Source organism: Ambystoma mexicanum, chromosome 2p (assembly GCF_040938575.1).
Source record: "Ambystoma mexicanum isolate Mex_15411 chromosome 2p, UKY_AmexF1_1, whole genome shotgun sequence".
Classification (NCBI taxonomy): domain Eukaryota; kingdom Metazoa; phylum Chordata; class Amphibia; order Caudata; family Ambystomatidae; genus Ambystoma; species Ambystoma mexicanum.
Window position 1 is genome coordinate 1,417,952,190 of NC_090923.1, and position 20,096 is coordinate 1,417,972,285.

A 20,096-nucleotide genomic window follows, 5' to 3' on the forward strand; every position below is an offset into this window, starting at 1 on the left:
CTGCCAGAACGAGTGGTGGCAACGGTAAAGGGAGTTTGGTGGATTTATCATCTGCAAATCTGCCAGATGAATGCGTAGGACCTCGATCCCAAAGCACTGCGAGCTTGGGACGCAGAACTTTGCATACACCGCCCCCTCAGGGAACCGAAACACGGATGGCATGCTCATGCTTCAGTTCAGACAGGGTATGCCCTAGTCGCTTGGTCTGAACTCCCACTCTCGGGGTGGCTCATGACTGTTGCCCTGCTACCCGTAGGAATACTCAGTGTGACAAGGGCTTGGCTCCAGCTTGGTCACTAATCTTTTTTGCTTTTACAAATCAGAACTACCAATCACATATAAGTCAATATGTAATACATGTCCACATGCGTGAAATAATATCTGTGCAAGTGGCGTTGGGTATGCAGGCCGGCTGGACCCACTTCGTCTTTCGTGATCTTGTGTAAAGTTTCCCAAAAGGATAGCTAAAACCACTTAATCCACTAATGGCACAACTATGCATGCTTGCATTTCTACGGTTGTTGCACAAATTTCTTATTTTCTAAAAAAATGTGAACCCATTAATTTAACAGAATATATGAACCACATTTTATCGAAGAAACCATTCAACAAATAATTATAGAGAAAGCATTAAAGCATAAAAATAACAGAATACCAGCGAATGATAATTATAAGACATGAGGCCCAATTGGTCAATACGAGCAAATTATCAAGCACTCACTGACATACTTGCTCCCAAGCCCTCTTCAATCGTATACGATCTGGAATCATATCACACACATACTGAAAGATATGAAAAGGGCAAATTAGTTGTTCAAAAGATAATTTTCCTAAGAAAACTGTACACATGTTTCGATTCTGAAATACTTTTTAATGAAGCTCCCTGCCTTCTTCAGGCCTGTCAACATTGGTGGCTTCACTCAGACAAAAAAGCTCAATGACCCTTTCCTGAACATTTCAACATGATCCTCATGTTCAGTTGGTGAAGACCTGTTATATTGTGGGGATATCTCACGTGTAACCAATTTCTGGAAGACTTAACTGTCTCAATAAATGTATCGACCCCACTGTGATCCATCAGTTCAAAAAGTAATTTTATGTGTTCTAAATTTGAGCTTTAGTGAAAGATCTACTTAGTAATTATTTCATGCATCTTGTTGTCAATTCATGTCCCAAGTTGCGAATGATGGCAGTTATCACACCTGGCGCCTGTGGGTTACATGCAGTTTCAATGATCACCATGTGATATCTGGGGCATGTCATCTATCCTTGCCAAGACATCATGTGATTCTTTTTCATCCTTTCAGAGAAGCAATGTGGGAGTGGCAAGGAATACTCCGACTGTGTCTCCTCCTGCCCTGCCAGCTGTGCCACGGTGGGCACCTCAGAGCAGGGCTCCTGCCGCGATGAGTGCGTGAGCGGCTGCGAGTGCCCACCAGGACTCTACCTGGAGGAGGGAGCATGCGTGAAAGAGGAGGAATGCCCCTGCTACCACCGTCGGCACAAGTACCCACCTGCTGCGCACATACAGCAGCGGTGCAACCAATGGTAAGACAATACAGTGGCCTACAACCATGTGCCTGGGGTTTTCACTGGGGTTCTACTCCCTAAACCCAGATGCTACCAACAGCAAAGAGTAATCATGTGTTGGTCCCAGCCCACAAATTCCACCTACTCTGCTTTGGTGAGACCAGTGGAACCAGGCACATTGGGCCACAAGATGGAAGAGGGATGATATTATTGGTATTCACCACAGTCAGCGTGGCTCACTCCGCCAACCAAATTATGTATTCACGCCAAAATATCAGGTCTTACTGTTACCCAAATGAATGCTACAAATCGTTTTTTTAGAAGACTAAATGTATGTTAGCTCTGCGGGATCTGCAATCTGCATGCACACTGAGCGTTTTTTTTGTGATCTTGGTTGTACTAAGACTACCTTACACAGCATTAAATATACTTTCATTACAAAAATAAAACATTTCAAATCATCGCATAAACATAACAAATTGTCAGCAATAAAACAGAAAAATTATCTAAAAACACATATAGCACCACCACAATTAGACTAATATTATCTAAAATTTATCAAATTTGCTTCTTGTAAAATCTTTAGAACTGCAATCGTAGCTAGGATTTGCCCCCCACTAGAAATTCTAAAACTGCAGTTATGTATAAAACGGCTCAAGTATTGGGTTCTCCTGTCAACGCTGTACAATATAGTACGTTTTCAACGACATTTATTTATTCAAGGGCACACTTCATGCCCAGCCGTGATCCACTGGACTGACCGATCCTCACCACCTAACCCTACTTGGGGTTCTACATCAAACCACCTGCCTTGATAAAGACCTACACGGTCGAAACATGTGTCGGCTGACTACAATTGGGGCTATGAGTCCACAGGAAACAATTGATAAACTAATAATAACAATGGCATTTAAAACTGATCTTAATAAGTGTGGCAAATCCACTTTTTGAAATACCAAATGAATTGTGAGGTATCCAGGATAAACCCCTAATCGTACAATATAGTTTGTTGTGCTTCCTATTTTGAATTGCTTTTGTATCATTACATAGAGTGCATCTAGCATCAGTTTAATTTTCTTGCCCTCTGACCTGACAAATCTCTCTAGTCGAGAGAAGATTAAGTCTATAGCCTAAGAATTGGGCTGCCCAGTACGTGTTTGGGAACTTCATCAAGTATTTTGGTAATCTCCCCTGGCTATATTCCAATGGGGACAAGTTGTAATACAGAGTGTATTGCCTCATTGTTGTCATCGTGGCTATCTAATCTGACTTTATCATGGCCTTCTTGACTTCATGAGGATATCTTATGAGGTCCTCAGTTGTTAAATCCACAGTGTTTTGGATTCCTTTGACTCTTAGCCTTAGCTTAGCCACAGCTTTATATGTCCCTGATTTCAAGATGTGTGCCAAGTCAACATACAGAGAGTCACGCAAGGGAGCCAAACACTTTCTGTATAGTGCTGCAATTCTTAGCTCCGCCAAGCAGCTCAGTGAGGTTAACCCTAGCACAAACCTTACTGAAACCATGCGTACACAATCAGGTAAGCCCAGTGCTCGTTTCCATACTCTGGATTCAATCTTAACAAAAGGAAGTGAACGTAATTTGTCATTAAGCTCGATTACATATAAAAGACCAGGCATCACCTTCATTTTATAAAAGAATAATAAAGGTTGCAGAGAAAATGTACAGTATTTATATTCAATTTTTTTCATCTGGGCTCCTGCTTGGACCGCCTTCCTCAAAAGATTCTCCATCAACCTCTGACAATTATCTTCTGAATTTAGAGCCCATCCCAAATAGACGTGGATGTGGAAGGTGTTCCTTCTTCGTTGCCTGTCCATTAATACACCATCATCCGTATATTCTAAATACATCATTGTCAGGTTTAAGATTTTTGGAGGAGCAAATAGAAAACTCGGCAAGAAGGGCCCCAAGTCAGATAAATACAAATTAAATAGAAAGGTTGCCAGCACACAGCCCTGTCGAAGGCCCCTATGAGCCAAGATAGCCTTTGTAGTTTCTCCCAACCCATTCTCCCTCACTCGTAGGGTTGGGTGATCATGAAGATGTATCAAAATCATTAGTAAGTGATCTGGGTTTTTTCACTCCTTTTGCATCCCCCACAATAAATTGCGATTAACACAATCAAATGTTTGTTTAAAATCAATTGCAGCAAGGTAAAGGGGAAGATTTCCCAGGGTGAGAGCCTCTTATCTCAACCAACCTACTACTCGCCCATTTAAATCAGCGGAAGCCTGTTTGAAATTTCTGCAGGCGCCCCAAGTCGGCTGCCCATTGCTTCAAATCTTTCAGGACCAGCCCCACAAATATTTTACAATCACTATCAATGAGTTGTTTTATCCGATTACCTACGGAACTCTCCCACCCTCCTCCATCTTTCCAGACAATCGGCAAGTTTCCTTGACATTCCCTGCTGTATTGTAATTTTGGGCTGGTCATGTTTTGAGAACACTGTATGATTCTCTCTGCAAGGTATAAAGGGTGAGAACAAATTCTGATTTTCTAAACAGGTTCACATTGAACACATGAGGTTGTAGAGTTGAGTCGACACTATTGCACTTTAGGCGATGTGTTATGTTGGTTGATGTGTACAGGCACAGGAGTACTTTGTTTGCACACTGCACTTTGGCAACTAGATGTTGGACTTTATATGTGTTTTTAACAATGTCAATTGTTTTATTATATATGTTGAATTATTGATGTATTAATGTGTAGGTGTACTGCGACTCCGATGACTATCCCTAGGTGCGGGCATTACTGTTAGAGGAACCAAGTGGATGCTACATGAGGAAAGAGGAACACAAATAGTCACTCTTTCCCAATAAAAGGTGTGATAGATCATTACTGCATGAGTACCAGCAGAGTGCTAAGCTTTGTTTATTGTTTTAGTGGTTGTTCCTTTACCAAGGACAACCTACTGGCCACTTTAACAAAAAACTTGGTGTCTCTCATACTGTCTAGTAATGTCATTTTGGGAACATATTTCTGTAATGTGGCATTGCTGAATATTCTCTCTCCTTGTCACTGACACCATCTTTTCTCCGTATCTCCATCACTGTCTGCCACCACTGCCACTAGCCACTCCCACGCCCGCCCACTTGAGTTCTTCCAAGAAGTGTAGCTTTTATTCTATAAATTGTATCAATTTACACATTCACGCAAATGTGATTTTCAAACATACGTCTCGAGGTCCTAGGATAATGGTACTTAATGAGGGCTGAGGCTAATGGTGGTAAGATGTCTGAGCAACAACAGTTAGAAATGTGAATGCCACTCGCACAGCTCTAAAGTCTCATTTATAGATCACATCCGCTACATCCTGTGGTGACGCACATATTGGGGGTGCTAGGGATTGTTGCACAGGTTATTGCCTCTGAAAACTGGTCGGTCTCCTAGGTCTGAGTATTCCCATATCTGCACGGTCATTGGAAGTCTATTTGAATGCCAGGACTTGCATGCGACTGACTCTGCCGTAGCTTGACCGGCCTTTCATTTACAATGGTTCATCAAGGACTGCCCCAATTTCCAGTATAGGTAGGCACTGTATCTTTGGGTAGGGGGGCCTTACTGGAATATGAATAAGAAAAGAAAGGAGGCCATGATGACAGAGGAAAGTTAAGGACATGTTTAATAATGAAGGAAAAAGAAAAATTGGAAATATAACTTTTGAGGGAAATAGTTAATTGAGGTTTTACGTTTATTTAATTAACAATAATGATACATTAAATTGTATGGCCATTATTTTGTAAAACTCACATATTTTGAAATTGGTCCTTTGAAGAAGCTGATACATTAAAACAGGGGTGTTGCTAGGTCTGGAAAAAATCAGGGGCTATGCTGATGTCGGGGCTGGAAGGATTCAGTGATAGCTATAGCTTTTCGGTTGTAGTCCCTGAGCTTCTTTCCGGGCTACAACCAAAGGATCCAGGGCAATAGCCGCCTAAGCCCCCCTAGGAACGCCTCTGCATTAAAATGTCATGATTACATATTGTAATCACCACAGATTCCCTCTTCGTCTGACCACTTGCAGTATGATGGCCATCTGACCCCGTGGCCGAATTCCTGAGAAAGACACTAACCTTTTAGCACTCATAGCCAGCCCATCAGCTGGGCCTATAAGCGTCTTTGAGAGAAGGGTGCACTTAATGCCGTCCAATAGCAATTAACATGTGGCAACCCTCCCTAAGGAGGCAAGGCAGGATGTGAGCTCTGTGGCCATGATGGGGTTTACCAGACCTACTCATGACATTGCCACTTTGGGATCACCCTTGTCACATGCCTCTCAATTTGAACATATCGTCCTGCTTACATCCGTCGTGACCTACTGAGGGTCAATAAGGAAACTGAACACTGAAAGAACTGTGTGCAGCGCTCATGTGTATTCACTCCATTTACATACACTGAGTGGCATTGATGCACATTTCACAAACTTTAAGACTGAAGAAACAACCACAGCATCTTTGGAAAAGCCGGCTTGGATCTGATATCAGTATATAAATATAGATGGCACCGTCCATATTGCCGCTTGCAAAATTTCAGCCAGGGGAACCGACATATCCTGTCTGCATGAAACTCAGACACTCCCCTTTTGCATCTCGTCTGAGTAACTGGGGTGTGAAGAACACATGACGTATGCATTCAGAATCACCATTGTCATCAAACAACTTGGGGACACAAGCGCTTTCAAACCATTTCCAAACAGCATGAAGAGACTGTCAAGGTTCCTGAATTCTCAGATTGCGCCACATATATCAAGCCCGCCCTTCGGGCACATAGATAGTAAAGGGCAATTTCCTCTCATGAAAGCCCAGAAGGACCCACGGCTGAAAGAAATGTTCTTGTTCTAAGTGAAGGAATACATGTTTAAAGGAAAACCAGGACTGGCACATTAGAATGGTGGAAACCTATGGACAGCCTGCTCCAAGATGTTCCACTCCAGATGTTTGGAGTCAGAGTGATCAGCGGTGCTAGACCAGGTGCTAGGGAATCCCATTTCAGAGATCTCCAAGAGACGGATTATTGGTCAGCAGCAGAGAGGAAGCTTCCAATAAAGACATACAAGCTTAAGAGAGGGAAGTGGGCCCTGAGCTCACTCCTGGCAAGTAGCCAAAGGAAGGTGGTGAATCATACAACTAACATATGGTATATCATACAACAAGGCAGGGCATGTTATCCTGCACTGTTCCTCAACGCCGGTATTTCAGAATAAATTCCCTAAAATTACTTATCCAACATATATTGGGCACCAAATCCATAAATAGTAGGAGTATTACAAAGTGCCATGTTCTCCAGAAACATATATATAAGTATTATCCATTATGGAGTAAGAGCAATGTGCAATTTGATAGCAACATTTCATAGACAATATAAGCAAGCTCCAAGAAATCACAATTTATACTGGGAATAAATGACACAACAAATGATTACATTTCAACACTGTCCATGAACCTTAAAACCTCAATGAATAATGCAACATATAGAGCAAACATTCCCACATCCTTACAAGTAACTAATTGTGTGATTTTGACGTATGACAAAACCACTATTCTCCTAGCACATTGTCTAGGCAGTTGTCCTATGAACCCATGCTTTAGATGTAAACAAGTGCAAAGCCCATGACACAGCCTTGTATGGAACCTGCAATCTGAACAGAGGAACAAACACTGTAGAGGTTGGTTCTCCGAGAGGGAGTACACTAGTACTGCAACCTCTACTGGGTGTCACCAACATATAATTGTTCACAAAAGCCCTGAATCACAAATGTTGGTCCTCCGCAGACAGGTCTTCTTAGGAGTGTTCTGAATGGGAAGCATTCTAGATGACCTATTCAGAGATATGTGCAGATTCATTTGTGACAGGTCTTTTCATTTTGCATCAGTGCAAAAAAGTGCCCCAATGCTCCAACCACAAGGCTGTCAGGACTATAGTGCACTGATGATCCCAACTAAGGGTGAAACCAGGTATGAAGTTGTCCTGATAGCATTCCAGAATGTCTGTCTTGGGTTGATTAAGCTATGTATAAAGTAGCACTGTCCTCTAAGACAAAGACAATTTTCTGGAGAAAAAAGGTTTGCATTTGGGCTAATTTGTATACCCACAATGCCTTTCTGATGTGGTTCGGAACTACATGTGAACTTCCAGCAATGGATACTAAGTGGCGTTGTGGAATGAGTGACTTCGCTCAAATGGACTATCCTAATTTTACTTGTCAGGTGAACGATTTTTTTCCAAGCATTTTAAATCCACCATAACATTCTTGGTGTATTGCATAAATGCCCCAATCAGAAGGCTGTCAACACTATACTGCATGGAAGAACCCTAATAAGTGTTAAGGTTTGCAGTGGTTGGCCACAGACACTACCCCCAAGAACTAGCCATACACACACCTTCAAGGAGGCAGGAGGCAGGAAACAGGCAAGAGGTGCCGTTTGCGCCTAGAAACACTTGTGTACATCACATTATAAATGTCTTATCATATATCATACTTGCAGGCTGGGCGCTGGAAGTTGCTGTGCCATGGAAACAGTTCTGACTGGTATTACCCTAGTGGAGTAGGCATGTTTTGGTCTGGAGCAGAACGAGCCCAGCATTTTGGTAGGGGGAGCAGCGGATGGACACGGGAACTGCCCCCGAGTTCTGGCCATCCGCACATTAGGTAGGTGCCAGGCAGGGGAGCAGAGGGTTCATATATTCCAGCATTCTAGCAATGGTGAGAGGACAAACCCCCAACGCCTCCCAGGGTGATTAGAGGTAGCGATATAGCTGGGTGCATCCTTGTGCAGGGCGGCCCACTCACGGTTGCTGTAGAGGACCTCAGCAAGGTGTCACTGGTAAGTTGGCCAAAATCCAGTGAAGGACCCTCCAGTGGTGGCTTGTCCAGCGGGGCCGAGGACTATGTGCACGACCAGTGCACAGCCTAATGATAACGGGATGGCAGAGAGCGGGGACAGTGGAGCAATGTAGAGGTCCATTCTTCTCGGCAGACGGCAAGTGTCTGGTGAGGTCACAGAGCAGACCAACAGCTGAGCATAGTACGGAACGCTACGTTGGTTACGTGCATCAGGTGACCATGTTTGGGGATGGAGTGGAGGAATGGAGAGGCTGCAGCTCAAGGAGAGAGGACTCGGAGCATCGTGGTGGATACGGACTCCGTGGAAGGTGTGCTATTGGTGTAATTGAAGGAGGCGGGAGCAGCAATATGCTTGTGCGGGGCACAGGTGTTGATGCAGAGTACACGGTGGGTGCTGTTTTAGAAACTGGAAGCATTTGATTGGAAACTGGCAGCGTTTCATGCCTGGCAAGAAGGGGTAAGAGAAGCGCACTGATTTGGTCCTGGTGGTGTTTTAGGAACACGGGAGGGAGTCCAGAGGAGAAGATTTGTGTGGGGAAAGCGGGATCAAGACCGGAATCAAGAAGTAGCTCAAGGTTATGAAGTATGCAACAGGGCAACAGGGGCAGTGTGGGGGAGTCCTACAAGTGTTCATCCTGTATCAGGTTTTTCAGAAACTTGAAAGAGGTGAATCCTGACCTTTGGGGTTTTTATCTGCGGATTGGAAATCTGAACATTTGTGAGGAGGAACAGTTTAATGTTGGGGGAGAGGCTTGTTATTATAATGTTGTTGGTTTTCTTTGGTGGACTTTATGAATAAAGGTATGGTTTATTATCTCCGTAGGCGGAGAGGGGGCTATGGTACATTCAGAGGCGAGTGTTAAAGTGGTATTGTGTTTCTGTCGTGACCTCAGTAAGTTTGGGTGTTAGATTAGGACCCTGGTTTAATGTGTTTGCTTAACAAAGGGAATATAATGTATTTTACATTTTACAATTGTGACAAGTGTGTGTGGGGCACACTCATTTGAGGACTTGAGGGTGTGTGGAAGTCTGCTGGGTCCCAATGCACTGTCTATGTGGTCGCTGGGAAATGTTGTCTAAAGTTGTTGGCATTTTGAGGACTTGAGGGTGCGAGGATTTCCCCAGGATCCCTGTTCACGTACCTAAGTGGGCGCTGGGAAATGTTGTCAAATGTTTTGGGCTCTTGGACCTGAGGGAGCGGGGAGGTCCGTTCTCATCTAGGTGGACACTGGATGTATGCGTTCCATTGCATATGTAGGGTATTTCAGATATTTGAACTTTGTGGGACATGTGGGTGCGGGTTGCACCTATTTGTCAATTGTCATGTGCAGGTACATGGTGATGGTTGAGCTGTAGGTTACAGTTTGAGTGAGGTTCAAGGCCATGTGGAGAAACATGGTGGTGTACTAATGTTGGTTACAGTAGTGGGTCGGGGCATGTGGAGGTACATGGTAGTGGTCTAACTGTTTGGTTACAGTTGTTCATATGATTCAGCTTATAGGTTACAGTGTGGTGTTTGGTTTAGGCACATAGAGGGGTTTGATGTGTGTGTTTGAAGATCATGTTGGCTGCTTTTTTCACAGTTTTCCTGTTTGTTTTTGTGCAGAATCAATCCATTGTCACGGTTTTGTGTTAGTAGCATGGATCTATTTGATGTTTTGTCATCGTATATTTCTTTATTATGTGGTAATGTTTTCGGCGAACCCTGGTTATACCCGTTATAACCGCAGTTATCTCTCGCACCGAGAAAAAAGAAAAATTGCTGCCTTTTCATTTCTGAAAAGCCTTGCTGATGCATTGTGGGATACATATATAGCTATAAATTTGGGGGAAGAGGGGGTTCCCCTTCACTGTCAAATATTTTAACAACTACTTGATGGAAAAACCCCAGACCCCTCCTGGTATATCGAGTCAATGCTTCATGCCCAAGTTGTCTTGTACCTGATCCAATTCCACCCAGTGTTTTTTTTTTGTTGTGCACTGCATAGATATCTTGCACTTTTCTCTATGCAAAAATGACTGCCAGTACACAGAGGCGCATGGCAAGCCTATTTGCAAAATATCATCCAAATCCGTCATGCAAGTCAAAAGTTATTAGAAAATACATTTTTGGGTTTCCTATGGAATTCGATACTCAACTATAGTTCAGCGACTGCTGCACTATTATATATATATATATTCAGTAACAAAAAACTTTGTTAAAGGGACGTTATCGTTAAGTTGCACTACTAAAAACCTATGAATTTCACAAAAAAAATCTTTGCTAACTGGACGTTATGGATCGAAGTAAAACCGAAAACACCTGAAATTCGCCAGTTATGGTAAGCTAAGCATACATAACTGGTACCACCACCGTGCACTGCTAAGACTAACACCAAGGACATCAAAGATGACATCACAAACGCAGTAACGTGTGCTACTAAGAAATATGATTTTTGGTTATAATCCGGACTGCCTGCAGCGGCCTGGATTACAATACAAAATCCTTTTCCAAGATGGCCACCATAGAAAGGTAAGGTTGTTGTTCCATACATGGCCCCTCTTCGCTTTCCATGGCAGCCCACAAAAAGCAAAAGTACGTGCCGTGATGCAGAACCTGTAAATGAACATACAGCGACGTACAACGTTGTACCTTACATTTTGAAATGATACACTGGATTATAAATGAAAACGTTAACATTTTAGAATTTGTAAAGTAGTTTTATTTCACAAGAAACTGTCAGAGATCATCGGACTAATCACATTTTCAATTAAATTGTAACAATGGGTCTATGGGCATAAATGAAAATGTTAATGGTGAGGCACACGTTGTTCTTTTCCCATTCACAAAGTATGAGTTTTTGTTAAAGCATCCGCTTTGTTTGCACAGTGATTTCCAAGACGGCGCCATGAACTTCGGCCTACACCACCATAAATGATGTTATGTTACTCCTAATGGCCAGTTCAGCGTATGGACACGGGGGGCCTGGGCGGTCATCGCACAAAATTGTGATGGACAGGCAGCCGGTCACGAGCAGTTGCATCTGGCGTCCAAAGAAGCCGTCACTCGGCATCTGGAAACCATGACACGCACAGTACGGCAAGATGTAGCTAGTTGGAAAACGTAAGAGAGAATACGTGTCAATACCCAACCTTTAGGAAAAAATTTCAAAAAAGACACAAAGAATGTTGAAAGTAATACACAAATGGAAGTGGTCAAACATGACATGTTAAGGAAATATTAGCGTTCACCATGGGTAAATATAGTGACAGCCTACAAACGGCGAGAATCTACACTCACCGTAAGGTTAAAAAAAATGGCAACTACACAGTAATTTGGTAATTCAGTTATGAAGCCAAAATGAATGGGCAAGTAAGAAAAAATTACATCTTGTGATTTCAAAGAAGACCAAAAAATTGTGCAAAGTGAGACACAAAGCGATGTGGGCAAACATAACATTTCAAAAAAGAAATAGTCTAGTCATAGCCTGCAAACGCAGAGAATCTGCACTCTCCGTTATTGGAGGAAAATTACAACTGCGCAGAAAGATAATACTTCAGTTATATTGTCACAATTAGTGTATCGCTAATAGAAAATTAAAATGCGGTTCGGAGTAGTCGTCCAAATTAAACTTACATAATGTTGACTGCCTCCATTCTTTTTGGCCAAGTCAGACAGCAATGCATTTGCACCAAAGAATCTTCGTCAACTGATATTTCATGTGCCTTACAAACGTTTTTAAAACATAACCTTATCAAGTGGTATTTTTTCCAAGCTTTCATTCCTTGCATTGCTTCTGAAGTTTCCCTTTTGCTCAAGGTCAAAAAACAATTGCCCCTTATGGATTCACTCGGATGCGTGGGCCTACTGAGCTTCCAACCAAAAAAGCAAAACGAAGTGACCTTCACTGAGAAGGCAAATACATTCTCACTTTGCAACACATTTTATGAAAATCCAATCATGAGAACCGCTACTGCCGTACACTTGCAGATCCACTGTTTCCATCAAACAGTGCAGGTGGTGGCCTCAGATTTCAAAACGTAGGATGCCAGTCTGACTGCAATATAATATATTGTAACACAGACGCAGTAATTGGTCGACGTACATTGAGCACCAACTTCCACTTTACCGTATGAATTTGGTGACAAGAAAACACCACTTTTTGAGTTTCTGCTGCCACATCCCATCCCAGCCTCATTAAAGCTCACCTACGGAAACAGTATTTCATAAATCTAACAAGTGCCATGGTGTCTTGATTTGTATGTGTTACTGGCGATGTCTGCGTACACCAAAACATGAACAAAAGATGACGGGGGCAGCGAAGAAATCTGACGCACTTCACGCTGTTCCACAACCAATCAGTGAAAGCGCCACATGTCCGTGGACATGACGCAATGGATTAGCCAATCGATTTCTTGTCCACGGAGCGAACAGGGAAGTGAGACTGCGGAGCGGACATAGATATCACTATTTTTTTTCCCCCATTCAGTCTATGGGAACAAAAGACGTTTTGGGACCCTCCCCTATAACTTTTCACCCCCCTGGACCAAACATCACCAAACTTTGCAAAAAATCAGAGTGGCCCATATACTTTTTTTTGCAAAGGTTTGGTGAGGATTCATCCAGGGGGAGCGGAGTTATAAGCCACCCGAAAAGTGCTCTTCCTATGGAAACAGCAACTTAACCATAACTACACAGCCACTACCGTTAAATTGAATTACAAATTTATACCTTTTTTTGAAGAGGATCAAGACTTATGCCATTCGTTTTTTCATGTGGCTATTTAATACATTGCGCCTCCACTTGGAATTATGTGTTCCTATATACACTGCTTGGCTGTTACTACTGATAGTGGATTTACAGTATTGCCTGTCATGGAATATGTACATTGGAGTCTTTTTATTTTGCTGTTTCCATGACCTTGTTTTCAGCGCTTTCAATTGTTCATGTGCTGTTTGATTGTTGGTGTTTTATTACAGCACTTCATTCCATCATGGCCGCTGCCCTTTCCATCTGCCTAGGCACTTCTTTGAGTTTCATGGACATAGTTAAAGGACTATATTGGTAAACAACTATTAAGATGTTTTAGTCCCTTGTCTTTTCACGTGACCAAGCACTCAGTTGAGTGTGAAACGCGTTGTGTGCGGGCCGTTTTGACAGGCGTCCTGCCTCTGTTTTTGCTACTGTTCCAGCTATATTTTGTAATTTTTGTTTATTTTAAACAAATTTCTTTGTGCAACATTAAATACTTTTTTATGACCTTCTCAGTGTTGTGCGCTGTGCTTTTTCCGTTTGGAAATTGGGCATTTGTTGTTCATTTTGACTGCGGAGAGTGCGGTTCATTTTCCTCTTCTTTTTCGATATATATATATATATATATATATATATATATATATATATATATATATATATATGTATATATATATATATATATATATATATATATATGTATATATATATATATATATATATATATATATTTGTATTTATGTGTGTGTTTGAGCCATGTCATACATGCCACAGTGCCATCCAGTATGCATTGGAAATTCACATCCAGTCCGTAACAACATGAGCATAGCATTGCGAGTTTGCAAGTTAGCCTAAATGCAAGCCTTTCACTCCATTACATTGTCTTTGTTTAACAAGGGAGTGCTATTGTATACATTGCTTTACGAACCCAAGACAGACAGTTCTCAAGATTGCGGAAAACTGTATACCTGGTTTCACCCTTACCAGGGATTATATTTTGCAATATAGTCTAACAGCTTTGTGGGTGGGGTATTTGGGGGGCATGTGTAGCAAACAACAGCAAAGTTATGGTGGGTTGAAAAAAGCTTGAAACCCTACCACCTGAAATACGAAAGTAGAATAAGCCATTTGAGCCAAGTCACACATGCCACAGAGACCATCACAGGACGTTAGCCTCCAGCTCAGAGCAACACAAGCATAGCCATGCGCGTATGTACATTTGCCCAAATGCAAGCCTTCAGCTCCACCATCTTGAATTGTACTCCCCCATGTAGATGTCCTCCATGATGTTCTTTGTTATCTCATTGTTGATGCCTGCTGTGATCTCATGCATGTGCTCATGATTTACCACATTTCATGGGTTTTGTTGCAATGTTTCAGATCATCCTAACTCTGCCTCAACACTGTAACAAAGATGTTTCCACTGAATTTCAAGGTTTTTTCCACTGTCCACTCTGAACCAATTAGAATAAAGCACAATGACCTACTGACATGGCCATCAGCCATGGTCCATATCACCCTCTCTAGTAAATAACCAGACCCCATTGAACATGGCCTTTTGCTATGGCCACTGTCCACCCTGCAACAATTATGCATGAAGACTGTTGTCTGCAGGCCTCTGGCCATGTCCCTTTTCCCCGTCCCTAATAAATCAGCACACCCAACCGGCCACGGCCTTCGTCCATGGTCAGTGGCCACAGCTGTGTCCGCTTTGCAACAATTAGGCTGAAAGAACATGAGCAACTAGCCATGGCTCGTGCCCCCTTTCCTCCCCCTAGTTTCATTTCAGCCGTAGCTGCTCCCGGAAATTTACACATCCTACTTGATATTACTGCGCTAAGGCAGAGTTTGCTGATTATCTCGGTAATGGGACAATGCTTGAAAATAAGTCCATCCTGACAGCCTTTTTTCAGGTGCGTCCCTCCTCCTTTTTAGGTACTTCCCACATCCCCACCACTGTATAAATACTCCCTGATCCTCTCCTCTTATTCCTTTAGCACGCTTGTTCCTGCCAATGTTCCCTGTAAAGTGCATGGCTGGACGCCCGCGCACTTACGATTCTGAGGCCGTGCAAAAACCCTCAATCACTGCACATGCTTTTGCCTGACCTGCCCTCCCTTCATTGGTATGCGCTCAGCCAATCAGGAGCTGTGTATATAATACTTTGAATATGATTGGCTGCAGGCAGTGCATGTGGTCCTTCTCCTCTAGTCGTGCGTAATGCGTGTTATTGGAGCTCTCCACATTGGTGAGAAAACAGGGCTCCAAGACCGTGCCGTATGTTTATCTCCCTGCTGTTGAGTGGTGACCCAGCCTGCCATTTCCAGGTCCAGACGATGCCTAGATCTTCGGTGATGTGAGCGATTATTTCAGGGAGCTGTATTCCTCAGACAGCGGGACCCTCTCTTCACACCTCATCATCCAAAGGTATGCAGGTACAGACTACATAGTGCATTCCAAGGAGCGCTTCTGGGTCTGCTTTGCCTATTCGACCTCAAGAGCTGAAAGACGATAGCAAGTGAGGCTTTTGAGTTTGGTGTTGCCGAGGGCAGGGTGAGCGCTTCTTTGAAGGTGCAAAAGTGTGTGTTTATTCTTTGGCAACATTGATCGGTATTGGGGAGGCTGTATGGCATGTGCGCGTATTACATGATCATGATGTCTGATGCCGCGCAAAGCCTTTGTTCAGGGGATTATAAAGAGAGCTAGCAAAGGGTTGTGATTGTGGCTGGGTGAGGCTGTTGCAAGACAGTGTATCACTTAATGGAATTGCCAGAAAACATTCAAAAATTGCTTTATCCCGTGAAGTGAGTGACTTCTAACAGTAACAAGTTCCAGGATTAACACATAAATCCTGATTTACAAAGCGTATTTTCAATGGGGCGCCCCACTGAGAAACACTTTGTAAATAAGGCCTGTAGGCTCGTTATCATTAGGAGGGGCGGATAACTAGAAGAACATTTCATATATATTCAGATCATGTGTGTAGAAATAGGACACCATTGATCTTAAAAATGCATACATTTGTCGTGTTGCATTCAAACTGATAGAGTCTTTGATCGCATTGTCCCCAGCAGTTTAATGTGCATCACGCTAATCAGATGGTGGCCCAGGCACTTCTTAATCACTTTTGGGGCCCAGGGCACAGGCATCTTTGGGGCTCCCCTCCACCAAACCAAAGAAATTAAGTGATTCAAAATAAGCATGTTTGCTCCTTTTAAGTCCCCTTACCCTCTTCATTCTTGCTCTAATCAGATTGATAAACAAGTAGCATTTGAAGGGCAACATTAGCAGTCTACGAAGAGGTTACTTCTGTTCTAGTATAGATACAGGAGGCTTTTTATCAACAACATCCAAGAAGGTATGCAGCCTGTAGTATAAGTGCAGGACCGTATGTAAAAGCTACATGTAACCCAGAATAGAGAACTTGCATTATCTGCCTTACAGAATGCAAACGTGCTCAAGCATTGATAGTAGCCAAAGGAATGTGGTGAATCATACAACTAACATATGGTATATCATACAACAAGGCAGGGCATGTTATCCTGCACTGTTCCTCAACACCGGTATTTCAGAATAAATTCCCTAAAATGACTTATCCAACATATATTGGGCACCAAATCCATAAATAGTAGGAGTATTACAAAGTGCCATGTTCTCCAGAAACATATATATAAGTATTATACATTATGGAGTAAGAGCAATGTGCAATTTGATAGCAACATTTCATAGACAATATAAGCAAGCTCCAAGAAATCACAATTTATACTGGGAATAAATGACACAACAAATGATTTCATTTCAACACTGTCCATTACCCTTAAAACCTCAATGAATAATGCAACATATAGAGCAAACATTCCCACATCCTTAAAAGTAACTAATTGTGTGATTTTGACGTATGACAAAATCACTATTCTCCTAGAACATTGTCTAGGCAGTTGTCCTATGAACCCATGCTTTAGATGTAAACAAGTGCAAAGCCCATGACACAGCCTTGTATGGAACCTGCAATCTGAACAGAGGAACAAACACTGTAGAGGTTGGTTCTCCGAGAGGGAGTACACTAATACTGCAACCTTTACTGGGTGTCACCAACATATAATTGTTCACAAAAGCCCTGAATCACAAATGTTGGTCCTCCGCAGACAGGTCTTCTTAGGAGTGTTCTGAATGGGAAGCATTCTAGATGACCTATTCAGAGATATGTGCAGATTCATTTGTGACACGTCTTTTCATTTTGCATCAGTGCAAAGAAGTGCCCCAATGCTCCAACCACAAGGCTGTCAGGACTATAGTGCACTGATGATCCCAACTAAGGGTGAAACCAGGTATGAAGTTGTCCTGATAGCATTCCAGAATGTCTGTCTTGGGTTGATTAAGCTATGTATAAAGTAGCACCGTCCTCTAAGACAAAGACAATTTCCTGGAGAAAAAAGGTTTGCATTTGGGCTAATTTGCATACCCACAATGCCTTTCTGGTGTGGTTCGGAACTGCAGGTGAACTTCCAGCAATGGATACTAAGTGGCATTGTGGAATAAGTGACTTGGCTCAAATGGACTATCCTAATTTAACTTTTCAGGTGAACGATTTTTTTCCAAGCTTTTTAAATCCACCATAACGTTCTTGGTGTATCGCATAAATGCCCCAATCAGAAGGCTGTCAACACTGTACTGCATGGAAGAACCCTAATAAGTGTTAAGGTTTGCAGTGGTTGGCCACAGACACTACCCCCAAGAACTAGCCATACACACACCTTCAAGGAGGCAGGAGGCAGGAAACAGGCAAGAGGTGCCGTTTGCGCCTAGAAACACTTGTGTACATCACATTATAAATGTCTTATCATATATCATACTTGCAGGCTGGGCGCTGGAAGTTGCTGTGCCATGGAAACAGTTCTGACTGGTATTACCCTAGTGGAGTAGGCATGTTTTGGTCTGGAGCAGAACAAGCCAGCATTTTGGTAGGGGGAGCAGCGGATGGACACGGGAACTGCCCCCGAGTTCTGGCCATCCGCACGTTAGGTAGGTGCCAGGCAGGGGAGCAGAGGGTTCATAGATTCCAGTATTCTAGCAATGGTGAGAGGACAAACCCCCAACGCCTCCCAGGGTGATTAGAGGTAGCGATATAGCTGGGTGCATCCTTGTGCAGGGCGGCCCACTCACGGTTGCTGTTGAGGACCTCAGCAAGGTGTCACTGGCAAGTTGGCCAAAATCCAGTGAAGGACCCTCCAGTGGTGGCTTGCCCAGCGGGGCCGAGGACTATGTGCACGACCAGTGCACAGCCTAATGTTAACGGGATGGCAGAGAGCAGGGACAGTGGAGCAATGTAGAGGTCCATTCTTCTCGGCAGACGGCAAGTGTCTGGTGAGGTCACAGAGCAGACCAACAGCTGAGCATAGTACGGAATGCTACGTTGGTTACGTGCATCAGGTGACCATGTTTGGGGATGGAGTGGAGGAATGGAGAGGCTGCAGCTCAAGGAGAGAGGACTCGGAGCATTGTGGTGGATACGGACTCCGTGGAAGGTGTGCTATTGGTGTAATTGAAGGAGGCGGGAGCAGCAATATGCTTGTGCGGGGCACAGGTGTTGATGCAGAGTACACGGTGGGTGCTGTTTTAGAAACTGGAAGCATTTGATTGGAAACTGGCAGCGTTTCATGCCTGGCAAGAAGGGGTAAGAGAAGCGCACTGATTTGGTCCTGGTGGTGTTTTAGGAACACGGGAGGGAGTCCAGAGGAGAAGATTTGTGTGGGGAAAGCGGGATCAAGACGGGAATCAAGAAGTAGCTCAAGGTTATGAAGTATGCAACAGGGCAACAGGGGCAGTGTGGGGGAGTCCTACAAGTGTTCATCCTGTATCAGGTTTTTCAGAAACTTTAAAGAGGTGAATCCTGACCTTTGGGGTTTTTATCTGCGGATTGGAAATCTGAACATTTGTGAGGAGGAACAGTTTAATGTTGGGGGAGAGGCTTGTTATTATAATGTTGTTGGTTTTCTTTGGTGGACTTTATGAATAAAGGTATGGTTTATTATCTCCGTAGGCGGAGAGGGGGCTATGGTACATTCAGAGGCGAGTGTTAAAGTGGTATTGTGTTTCTGTCGTGACCTCAGTAAGTTTGGGTGTTAGATTAGGACCCTGGTTTAATGTGTTTGCTTAACAAAGGGAATATAATGTATTTTACATTTTACAATTGTGACAAGTGTGTGTGGGGCACACTCATTTGAGGACTTGAGGGTGTGTGGAAGTCTGCTGGGTCCCAATGCACTGTCTATGTGGTCGCTGGGAAATGTTGTCTAAAGTTGTTGGCATTTTGAGGACTTGAGGGTGCGAGGATTTCCCCAGGATCCCTGTTCACGTACCTAAGTGGGCGCTGGGAAATGTTGTCAAATGTTTTGGGCTCTTGGACCTGAGGGAGCGGGGAGGTCCGTTCTCATCTAGGTGGACACTGGATGTATGCGTTCCATTGCATATGTAGGGTATTTCAGATATTTGAACTTTGTGGGACATGTGGGTGCGGGTTGCACCTATTTGTCAATTGTCATGTGCAGGTACATGGTGATGGTTGAGCTGTAGGTTACAGTTTGAGTGAGGTTCAAGGCCATGTGGAGAAACATGGTGGTGTACTAATGTTGGTTACAGTAGTGGGTCGGGGCATGTGGAGGTACATGGTAGTGGTCTAACTGTTTGGTTACAGTTGTTCATATGATTCAGCTTATAGGTTACAGTGTGGTGTTTGGTTTAGGCACATAGAGGGGTTTGATGTGTGTGTTTGAAGATCAGGTTGGCTGCTTTTTTCACAGTTTTCCTGTTTGTTGTTGTGCAGAATCAATCCATTGTCACGGTTTTGTGTTAGTAGCATGGATCTATTTGATGTTTTGTCATCGTATATTTCTTTATTATGTGGTAATGTTTTCGGCGAACCCTGGTTATACCCGTTATAACCGCAGTTATCTCTCGCACCGAGA

At 43.2% G+C, this 20,096-nt stretch overlaps 1 protein-coding gene across 1 annotated transcript in view; it reads left to right on the forward strand.

The window, feature by feature from the left end:
* Positions 1 to 20,096, forward strand: part of LOC138567897 (SCO-spondin-like) — a 1,036,222-nt gene that overhangs the window by 87,993 nt on the left and 928,133 nt on the right. Inside the window, exon 11 of the mRNA XM_069646396.1 lies at positions 1,308 to 1,548. Within this exon, the coding sequence (XP_069502497.1) occupies positions 1,308 to 1,548 (241 nt within the window). The remainder of the gene's footprint in view (positions 1 to 1,307; positions 1,549 to 20,096) is intronic.